At 30.6% G+C, this 11,516-nt stretch overlaps 2 protein-coding genes across 2 annotated transcripts; one reads left to right on the top strand and one right to left on the bottom strand.

Moving 5' to 3' along the window:
- The first annotated feature begins 3,241 nt into the window (after window positions 1-3,241).
- On the top strand, window positions 3,242-3,957 carry LOC143192030 (uncharacterized). The gene is made up of 2 exons (XM_076397488.1): window positions 3,242-3,540; window positions 3,654-3,957. Exons 1-2 carry the CDS (start codon window positions 3,396-3,398, stop codon window positions 3,896-3,898), a joined length of 390 nt encoding a protein of 129 aa, XP_076253603.1. The 5' UTR covers window positions 3,242-3,395; the 3' UTR covers window positions 3,899-3,957.
- A 1,918-nt stretch (window positions 3,958-5,875) lies between these two features.
- On the bottom strand, window positions 5,876-9,865 carry LOC143192029 (uncharacterized). The gene is made up of 3 exons (XM_076397487.1): window positions 9,566-9,865; window positions 7,229-7,348; window positions 5,876-6,261 (listed from the first exon to the last, which is right to left on the bottom strand). The coding sequence occupies exons 1-3, from the start codon at window positions 9,702-9,704 to the stop codon at window positions 5,984-5,986; spliced, it is 537 nt and encodes a 178-aa protein (XP_076253602.1). The 5' UTR covers window positions 9,705-9,865; the 3' UTR covers window positions 5,876-5,983.
- Between the last annotated feature and the right edge of the window lie 1,651 nt (window positions 9,866-11,516).

Genomic DNA, 11,516 nt, shown 5'->3' with positions numbered 1-11,516 from the left:
CACTCGGTACTATATTATACAATCCATGGGCAAATGTAAATAAAGTAAAAAATATTTCCTTTCGAAATTTTATACAAAGCCGATTTTTATATAGTAATATTTTATATATATATATATATATATATATATATATATATATATATATATATATATAAAGCCAAATGAAACAACTTAACCAGTTTCTGACTCACTCATTGTACCTTCTTACCTATCGAAAAAAAACCATCACAAACATTAGTTATGATTTATTGAATCATCCATCCTATTTAGCAGATCTGACTCCTTCTTAATCCTTGTTATTCTCAAATCTCAACAAATTCATACATGGAAAAGGATTTTCATCAAAAATGTTAATCGATTTAGCATTTTTATTTTAATAATTATCTTGACGCAGAAAAGAAAAGAACTGGAATTAAAATACAAAAAGATTTATTGGTTTTTTGAAAGAGTATCAAAATTATCCGTATATAATAAGTTGCTATTTTACAAGCAGATAATAAAACTTTATGGACCTATGGAATTCATTTGTGAGGATATTCTGCGAGAGGTAATACAAACATAGCGCAAGCATTTCAGAATATCTATATATATAATATTTAAAATACAAACTTATTAAACCATACTGTAAACTAATTGGTATCTTTTTAATATTAAACAAAATAATAAATATTGATTATTTGTCTTGAATATAATAAAAGTTTTCACCATATATCTAATTAAATTAATGTTCTAATATTTATATAGTAGTTATTAAATTACTAATAATTATTATAATAAGAGCCAAGACACAACAATTATTCAAACAAGTGATTGTTCATATAGTGCAATCTTCTATCAGTTTGTATCAGTTTCATTTTCACTGAGAAATTGAAAAAACGGACTCTCTACTTGGTACTTGGTTGGTTAGTAAAATTAGAAAAAAAAATCATGTAGACAACTTTCTTCAAGATAAGTTTCTTTCAACAAAATAATTACCACCAAAATTACCATTTTTTTGTACAAGCGTCTATTATTTGGAAAAGATCATTATCTTGTGAGTAATTTGGTATAATAGTTTCAAAAGAAAGGCATGACGAGCATGAGGAAGGTTAAAATCGATATTTAGTGATCACATGCCATCATTTGTTGCAATTTAATAACGATATATATTAAAATTATTTTTAAAGTTCTTGAAATAATTGTCTAAATAACACCAAAGAGAAAAATCAATGACAAATCAATGATGATATCATGTTAACGTACTGATTAACTTACTTAATTATATCGATCTATTATCGATACTTATCGACCCTGTCAATATAGATTATAGTTAATTTGTGAATTGTTTTTGATTGCTTTAGTAACTGAACAGCCTCAAATATAAATATTTAGATTTAAACATTCTAAGAGCCTCTAAAAGCATACACTCAATATAAACTCTTCGTTCAGCAAGGAAATAATAATCTGGAAATATGACAAAGAAAATGTTTTCCCATCAGAGCTGATCTTTCAAAACTAGTCAATGTTTTTATATTAAATGAGGGGACAGTAGAGTTGTATTAGGACAATTCTAAGAGCCTGAAGAAGTTCGCAGAGAAAGCAGTGGTAAACGAAATTAAGAACTCATTATATGTGTATTGAAATTTTTGTGTTCCAGGAAAAGAGTTCGAAAACAATAGTTTTCAACAAAATTTACATACACATTAAATGTTTATAAATTTAGAATAAAAGAAATAATAAATCTTAAAAAAACACTCTTAAAAAGTATTTTTCGAATTTATGTCATCACTTGACTACTTAAGAGTTCGATTGAAAAGTCCCCGGCCTATGATAGTAAAATACTTTTTTTTGGTAAAATTAGTTTTCCTATTCAACATAAGTCCCTTCAAGGGTGATACACTGATTATAGCGACCCTCCAAATTTTCGATGCCATTTTTGTAGTAGGATTTGTCCTTTGCTTCAAAATAGGCCTCAGTTTCGGCGATCACCTGTTCATTCGACGAAAATTTCGTCCCAGCGATCATTCTTTTGAGATTTGAGAACAGGAAATAATCGCTGGTGCCAGATTTGAAGAATACGGTCGATGAGGAAGCAATTAGAAGATCAATTCATGGATTTTTGCCTTCGTTTTCACTGACTTGTGACACGGTGCATTGTCTTGATGAAGCAGCAGTTTCTTTTTTTTTCAAATACAGCCATTTTTCGGCGATTTCGTCCTTCAAACGGTCCAATAACGCTATGTAATAGTCGCTGTTGATGGTCCTTCCTTTTTCAAGGTAGTTAATGAAAATTATTCCATGCCATTAGTCTATCCCAAAGTACGGACGTCATAATCTTGCCAGCCAACTGTTGCGTTTTCTCACGCTTTAGAGCGGGTTCATCATGTGCAATCCACTCTGATGACTGTCGATTGGACTTCGGAGTGAAATGATGGAACCATGTTTCTTTCGTCCATCGTCACATATCGATGAATGATATGATGTACACTCATGTTATGATACAGATGTCATTTCATATTTTTAGAGTGTCTGCTATTTCATTCAATTTCAATTTATGGCCATTCAAGATCATTTTGTGAATTTTTAAATGTTTTCGGCGGTAACAACCTCTTTTGGGCTTCTAGCGCGTTCACCGTCTTCGGTGCTCACCACGTCTAAACTTAGCATATTCATCCTTAATGGTTGATTTTCCTGGAGGAGTGTCCGGAAACTCGGCATCAAGCCAAGTTCTTACTTCAACTGTATTTTTTTCCTTCAAAAAGCAATATTTTATCATCACGCAAAATTCTTGTTTATCCTTTTTTCACAATAACAAAAATTGCTTCACTCAAAATGCTATAATTCACAAACTTTATACACACATCTTTTGCGGGCTAATTAAAAAACATACGGACTTAGTTCTAGTAGCATCCATGCCATCTACACGCCTATACGTCAGGCCGGGGACTTTTCAATTGACCTGTTACGCAAAAAAATATCAATATTTTTTTCTCCAAATATCGATATATTGAAATATCGATATATTTCTCGCTGGCTGATATCTCTAACGCAGTAACACCATTTGTTGTAGATCCTTTAACATTAATTTATATTCCGATAATTATAAAGCAAATTCTACAGATTCAAACATTAAATAATTTACGAAACAGTATCCAATATTAATAATAAGTTATTAAAACTATACTTATGTAATATGAACAGGTTCAAGGTTATGGTCACCAATCGAAATAATGAGCGATCATCAACAAGCTTTGTATACTCCATTTCATCATCTTACTCTAGTCTAGTTTAAGCGCTTCTCGAGGACCCAACAGTCGGCGTTCTGCTTTCTTCAGATCCGTCGTGTGGTACGAGATGAAGAAAAGAGATTGCTACGATCACATTTATTAGAAAACCAGGCGAATCGATTTTATATAATGACCGTTATTAGTAGGAAAATTCTATGTATTTTGCTGTCGTTATGTTGCTTAGCTCAGTGTAAAGTGTCGAGGGCCTTGTTCGATTTGCATTACGATGGCGGAGATGATGAATCGGATAATGACAATGATTATGAGTCATCAGGTAATGTTTTAGTATTTTGTAACAATCAGTAGCAATTAGTAAAATTAATTTTATTCAAAACTAATTCGTAAAATATACCGAAAGAAATTGAGAATATGTTACTTATTTTACAGATACAGAAGATGACAATGAAAATGGTGGTATGATGAATAAAATGTTACCAATGTTTGTAATGCCATTCATGCTCCAAACGGCTATGGCACCGATGATGTTGATGAATATAAAGCACATGCTATTTAACAGTATAATATTAGGAAAGTTTGCTATTATTTTCTGGGTAATAAACTTAATAAGAAATAGTATTCAAGATCAAGAAGGTCAGTTTCACAGTCACAACGTTCATATTGAACATGGATAGCATAGGTTATTTGTATATTTAGATGTAAATTATTTTTAAATAAAAATTGTAATTTACTAGACTAGTCTTTCAGTTTACTACCAAGTTGTACCCATGTATTCAGGAAACCATATATTGATAACATAACTATATAAATTAGAGTACAAAATTAAAGTTAATATGTGAAGGAAATATTTTTAGAACATTTATCTAAACATGTCTACCAAAATTATAAAATTAATATTTTTTTATTAAAAGTTATTTTTACAGTGTAATTAATGAAGAACGACTTTTTAATCATTTCAATTAAAGCTTGTTTTCACTATTTGTACTCCGACTTCTTAGAGTTGACACAAAATAATGTTAATACTAGTAGATATAGCATCCACTCATTGTTTCCTTCGAAAAGCAACTCAATTTTTGTAGATGACAAGATAGAATAACTGAAGACAATTAGTCCTTCATTTTTCTAAAATTCTGACAAAACTAAACAAAAAATGATTACTGTTAATTATATTATCAGGTGCTTTCATGTATTTTGATCAGCGATATCTATTACTCTTGTTCAAAATGTTCAAAGACTTATTGATCACAGTTTCAGTTTAAACCCTCAAAGAATTTTCGGGCAGCTTAATAATTGATGAATCGATTATTTCCAGTGAAAATGGCATTTTAAATCGTGTTAACATCCCGACTTCAACGGTTGGCAGTCAAAGAACTGGAAATTTTTCTGTAGCGTATTGTGACTATCGATGAAATAAAACTACGAAGTACTGAAAATGATATAAAACTGATATAAAAAGTTGTAGAAATGATGGAAAATATTTTTATTACTGTACACCGTACCAATTTTTATAAATAAATGTTCTTTCAAGCGAGGAAAAGTTTAGAATACGAATCTAATTATTACATTTTCTTAAGTCAATTTTCATCACAATTGATTTGACACAAAATATACAGTAAAAATTAGATTTGGGCACATTATTCTCTACTGTCCATATCTCTGAATTGGTATAACTAATAATCTAATCTAACAAAATCTGATGAATATGATGGTTGTCCCAGAACATTTCATTTAAATTATTTTAAACATTATATTGTTTCTTATCGAAAAATAAGAAGATATAGGATATTTCAAGAAATAAAATGCTTAATGGAATTGTGATGGAACGATCTGGACCTATTTCATTTTATTTACCTAAATGATTAAATACAATGGACTGTTTTTCTATCGATTTTCCATATTTTGTCCAAAAGCTAAGCATTAATATACTGTTAGAAAATACTGAAAAATATTTTATCATATTTATTTAAAAAGCATTTTATCATGCATATTGGTTAGTATTCCTTACATGTGATTTTAATGATTTAGTGATGATAAAAAATTAGACTGCAATATTTTTTTTCGTAAGTAATACACATTTTTAATATAAACTGGTTATGTTTTGAAAATACCCACGTATCAATCAACTCTCCATAAGAATTAAGGTGTTGATCAGCAGCCATTGGTCAAAACAAATGATCGAAGAAAGCCAAAGATACAGGTAATGCGTAGCATTTCTCAACATTCAAACATTTTCATGTAGGTAGTCTCAGATTTTAGATTTTAGAAGTTGAACCTTGTTATAATGAAAATTAAAGATGCTTTCATAAATATTTGAACATTTAACTCACCGCCATTGTACACTTTTGGTCTTACTTTATGTTCTCAATCTTTGAAGTAAATAATAGATCATATATATTTGGTAACAATGGCCTTTAATTTCAACTGTTAAAACAAAATATTAAAACCTCCTAGGATGCCTAGATTTTGCTAATAAACTGACAATTTCATTCGAGAATAACTTGGTATTTATAACCACTACTTACCATTCTGGATACTGGACTGGAGAAATTCGTAATAACAAAGTTGCATATCGCTTAATAATGTTAAAAAAATAACTTATTTTGTCTAGGAAAATAAAACCATACTTCATAGATTATATCAAATGTATTGTTATAATCACAAACCTAAACTAAAATAAATAAATAAATAATGAATCCACAGCAATTAAAAAACTAATTACTTAAAGACACAAATAAATAGCAATCATACTTTTTAAAACACTACGCTCGATTTTGTGCATATGCTCCGTATGGTGTCGTGTAATACTGGTAAGTTGGAGAATACTGTAATGTTCCTTCAACAGTCTTATCAGCCGTCGAATCGCTTCGGTCCCATGCACGAAGAGGATGTGCATGAGCATGAGGATAATAAGCCGGCAAAGCGGCCGAAACGTATGGCGCTGAAACAACTGGTGCAGCGGCCACTTGTTTTCGAGCTTCTTGTAAACGAGCTAACACACTACTAAGTCCTACGACCAAGAGCAAGAAGCCAATAAAGCCTGAAACAACATAGCATGTTAGAATATTATTTTAAAATTAACATTAAATTTAAAAACAGTCAGTAGCAAGAACGACCTTTTCGCGCATTCCTTTTGACAATGTTAAAACAGTAATTAATCCATAATGAGACATGAGTAGAGAAGTTAACAAACATTTTTAAATACAAAAACATTAAATCAAAATATCTCATAAAATATATAGCTTCAAATAAACTAAAACAGAAAATTGTGAAGAAAAAACCTCAACAATTGTTCGTATATTTAACAGAACAATTGAAAAGTCCCCGGCATACCATAGTAAAACACGTTTTCTTTGCAAAACTTTTTTTTCTTCCCATCGTTTGTCTTTTCCCCATTACTCCTAATCAGTCGCTAATCATTTTTTTAGGCATTTAACGATTCTACCATTTGTTTTCGAGTTTGGGATGGGCCTATATCCTATAACCATTGCAGATCAACATCTTCAAACTTTTTCGCTTTACCAGAACGTTCTTTGTCTTGCCCATCGAAATTACCAATTTTACATTTTCGAAACCACATCTCAAATGTTTTTGAGTTAGAGCATGTTCATCGTAAGTTTCTACCAGCAAACGATCAGTTTCAACGCTTTTTTCTTTTGTATTATATGGAAAGCGATGTGTGCAACAAATGCAGGTTTTCAGGCAAGATACTAGATATTTTCAAATTTTTTGAATCTTTGAATCTTGATGTCAGTAGTTGTCAGAATTACAACTCGGCTCATTCAACTTGTGTCCCACTTTTTTTGAGTTTTTGTTAAATATTTTCGTTTTCTGCCTACGAGGCCTTTTTGCCTTGAACGTTGAAATCACATTTAAATTGTCCAAACCACTTTGTTCATACCGTATTATCAACATCCAACTCAAACGTAACATGGAAGAAAGATATGTTTTAAAAAATTAACTGCTAAATATAAAACTCATTTCACTTATTATGCGATTAAACTTACCATTGTTGATAGCAACTATTGTTACCAGCACCAGTAAAGTGAAACCTATTCCCAGTTTGAAGAAAATGGCCGGCAGAATAACCATGAATCTTTTAAGAGCATGGTGAACTAAAGTCCTTCCTGAAAAGAATTCATCTTTATTAATAATATGTAATCTATTATATTTTAATTCATATCTTAAGCAACAAAAAGCAAAGAAAAAGAGTCTTGAGAGAGAATGATCCGAGATATGATACAAATCACCAATAGAAATTACACTCACGACATACATTAAGTTATATTATCTGAATTGCTTAAGCATTTCAGTTAAATTATTATTATTATAATCTCATATTTATAATTGTATTTACTCAAGCAATAATTTATCAATTACTTTTACTCATAAATAACAGCAGGCGTTAAATATGATGATAGGGTATTAACCATAATGTATTAAACGTGAGAAAGATCGTGTTGAATTAATATAGCAATCAATATGCAGAACATGTGAAAACTACTTTTAAATTCGTCTAGCGAATAATACATTCATCGAAGTATTTTGAAGCATTGTAAAAGGACTCTGCCCAAAATTCAAATTAGCTCGTAAAATTGTTTTTAATGGTTTGATATCTTCAAATATTTAACCCATTTATCTTCCATATTATATGTTTTTGACTGCCTATTTATGGCGCGTATCATTCAACATTATTTATTGTTCAAAATCTATAAACCTATAAATACGACCTGCTATTAAATAGATATTTGTCGTAATATAGTTTCTTTGATTTTCTTATTATTGTAGATAACAGAACTAAACAAATTGCTGATAATTTTTAAAAAGTCTGGTACTCTAATTATCTATAATGTATTACTATTAATGATATAACATAATATGTATAATATAATATTCTTTATGTATAATTTTGTTAATATTTTTTGTTAGTATCATTTCTTACCAAACCTGTTTATTGCTGTGATAAAGATGGTTTATTTTATGATTTTTCATGGTTTTTTAGTTCAGATCAGAACTACGTTTTTTATGTTACTACAAAAGTAAATTAATTATGTCATGGATATTGATCAACGATATCTATTGGTGAATATATTCAACATATACAGATGCTAATCAAGAAACGCTCAAAATTTCGTTTTCGACATTCATTAATTTTGTTGTTTGTTTTGAAGAAATCTGTAGCCGAAACTTATTAGAAACCTATACACTACACTCTTAGAAACTTATAGTGATTCTGCTTTGTCATATCCTAACTGTCGGTTTTGCTTTCATCAAAGAACTACCTGTAGGACCTGGAGCTGCCAAATTTTAGGCTTAGCTGTTTATGAATCAACTGTTCCCAGATGTTCACATATGATGTTAAAAACATTAAGGAAGGCAAAATGGCTAGTATATTAATTATCTAAAAATGTTGTCAGCCGTTTCGATATCGCATTTTTATTGGTTACAACGCATAAAATAAGAATTTTCTATGACCCAGTGTCACTGGTGATTAAAAGTAGATATACTGCGAAAATTCCAAGGCCAAATACCATGGGTTAATCCAGCAGAACTATCCACATCGTCATATCAACACCGAAGCAGAATATTTGTATTACGAGCTGCTAAAATCCAATGAAACTGTTCGAATGAGAAGTTCTGCCGTACTCATTGCCATCGTCATTCTGTGAGGAAAACGAGAAAAAGTTGTAAAAAAGAAAGAAAAATATTTTCATTATTATATACTATCCATTTTTGTCCCAATAAGTGCCGTTTTTAAAGTGTAAGAAATAATCAGGCGGAATACGTACAAGCATCTAATTTGTGTATCATTAAGCAGTCCGAAGTCATTAAGTAGTACTCTTGAAAAGATTCGATAAAGATATTTTATTGCTAGAGTTGATAAAAATGGAAACTCTAACATTGATCACAATTCCCGAATATCTAAGCACAAGTTTTACTTTAAGAAAATTAGTCGCTATATAGAAAGAAATTCGAGAAACATATTTTTGAAGCAATACCTACAAAAAAAATGTTTATTCACAAGTTTTCATGATAACATTTACAAACATCACATACTCGAAAGTCTTAATATAATATTTTTTCAGAATATTTACTTATTTTATATATGCATGTGTATTAGTAAAATATATTATTGATGAAATTCTGATGTTATCATTTAATGTTCTCATAATTTATAAATGTATTTCATGATTAAAAGTATGCTATATGCGATTTAGTTTCATTCAACAAGTAACAATACCATTATAGTTATGTGTCCAAATAGGCTTTCAAGGTGATTTTCCAAATGATCACCAAAGACTTAAAAAAAGGAAGTCAGAACTGATTCTTATTTCATAATGTACCTTGCTCCAGCATTCTTCCTACAAACTCCACACTCTGCTTCTGCTCGGCGACGTCAGTCTTTTCTTCACCAGCACTACACAACACTATCGCGTTTACGACCAGGAAAACAGCGAAAACTCCTTTGCTGTACTTGAACATATTTGGAACAATGTGCTCGACAACGTGGAAATAACTGAACTGCGATTTTCAGTTCCTGCTTAGTCTCTTATTAACAACCAATCAACCAATGAAAGTTCGAACGAAATAAGACGACATTTGTATCAGCCCGAATTTCCACGGTTCGAACCTCGATCACGTACCTAAACAATAGCATGTACGAATTCCGAAGTAGGATATGTTTGATTTCTATCAATTTTTGACGGTACCGTATCGACGATATTCAAAATACGTACGAAATGGGTCATCATTCGGTAAATCAAAAAGATTTTGACTGACGAATGCATTGCTAATTTCGTTATTTAAAATTGCATTCACAGATCAGTCGGCGATCGAAAAACACTTTAGTCTCTTAACCTAAAAATGCCGCTTATATCTAATACATACTAAGTAATAATATTATTTATATGGATGTGTAATAAAATCAGAAAAAGTGTTACTCATTATTATATTTTTTCCCACGCTCAAAATCGTTTTGATTACTATTAGTTAATAATCCTATAAGTTAATGGATTTCCCAACAATATTGTCCTTTAGGGAAGTAAAATGGACAATAATGTATGAAATTTTTTGATCTAATAACTGAAAGAATTTTACCAGAACTGCCAGAAAAGTGCTTCAAGTGATATATATATAATATATATAATTAGTATATATATCACTACATAGTATAAAACAAAGTCGCCTTTTCTGTCCCTATATCCCTATGTGCGCTTAAATCTTTAAAACTACGCAACGGATTTTGATGCGGTTTTTTTCAATAGATAGAGTGATTCAAGAGGAAGGTTTATATGTATAATACATGCATAATATACTAAGGCTTAGCAAAAACGCTGCCTAACCCTACGAGTTAGATCAAATTAATGTACTACAGTATTGTACACCATAAAAAGGTCTACAAAAAAGTCCGCGATGGTATATGTTTATCTTTTAGGGATAACCCACATTAACCATTTTTATTGTTTACTTTTTACGTGAGAAAATGGCTTATTTACGAAGCTATTTTAAGCAATACGGCATTAATCCTTATCGAATTAAGTACCTTAAATACAGTGTGCAATTAATATAGATCAATATGGTTCCTTACAGCATGTAAATTAAACAAATATTTTCGGAGATATTACAAATTTAAAATTTGCGTTTAAAAATGTGTAATGTAATAAAAATTGTATGAATTTAGATATTCCAAAGATAGCAGGAAATCTTCATAGTAAGTATAGGGGAAGAGGAATTGTTTTACTCCAAATTTAATGCGTGCAGGCCAAGGGCGGTAATGAATGAACCAAAAATACTGGATCGATTTTAATCATGTTTTCATTGAGTGACATAGGCATATATATTTTATGCCCGTGCAAAGTCGGAGCGGGCCGCTATGTTTTTATATACAAGGTTCATATTTTTTCTGTAGTGTATTTAATTTAGTATCAGCATTTCACCCGTGCGAAGCCGAGGCGGGTCGCTAGTATATATATATATAGTAATTATGATTCTCATACCAGGGAAAAACTTAAAAGACGCTTCCTCGTATCTATAATCCGATGTTACCTGTGCTATCCAAGATTTTCGAGAAACAGAATAACACGGAATAATAATTTGAACGGAAAAAATAATTACTCGGCTCCATTCTTGGATATATCTGACGCTTATGATAATGTGTGACACACTGAAGTTCAAGTTAAATGGAAAAATCTTCTGCCCTATCCGCACTTTCAACTGCTCATAGTCATATCTCACATACAGATATTTTTAACCGACGAAAAAGGAGGAGGTTCTATGTTCGGCTGTATAATTCTT

This window comes from Rhynchophorus ferrugineus, unplaced genomic scaffold (genome assembly GCF_030347505.1).
Source record: "Rhynchophorus ferrugineus isolate W39M unplaced genomic scaffold, kcgeb_rfMv2 rfM2, whole genome shotgun sequence".
In the NCBI taxonomy this organism is placed as follows: Eukaryota; Metazoa; Arthropoda; class Insecta; order Coleoptera; family Curculionidae; genus Rhynchophorus; species Rhynchophorus ferrugineus.
This window is presented reverse-complemented; position numbering and strand designations above follow the sequence as displayed.

Bases quoted from the DNA above. Each gene is read 5' to 3' on its own strand.
- LOC143192030 (XM_076397488.1), top strand. From the start codon at position 3,396: ATGACCGTTATTAGTAGGAAAATTCTATGTATTTTGCTGTCGTTATGT. The intron at 3,541-3,653 runs GTAATGTTTTAG...CTTATTTTACAG, and splicing joins CAATGATTATGAGTCATCAG to ATACAGAAGATGACAATGAA.
- LOC143192029 (XM_076397487.1), bottom strand. From the start codon at position 9,704: ATGTTCAAGTACAGCAAAGGAGTTTTCGCTGTTTTCCTGGTCGTAAAC. The intron at 7,349-9,565 runs GTACATTATGAA...AATTCTTTTCAG, and splicing joins AGGAAGAATGCTGGAGCAAG to GAAGGACTTTAGTTCACCAT. The intron at 6,262-7,228 runs GTAAGTTTAATC...ATGTTGTTTCAG, and splicing joins AATAGTTGCTATCAACAATG to GCTTTATTGGCTTCTTGCTC.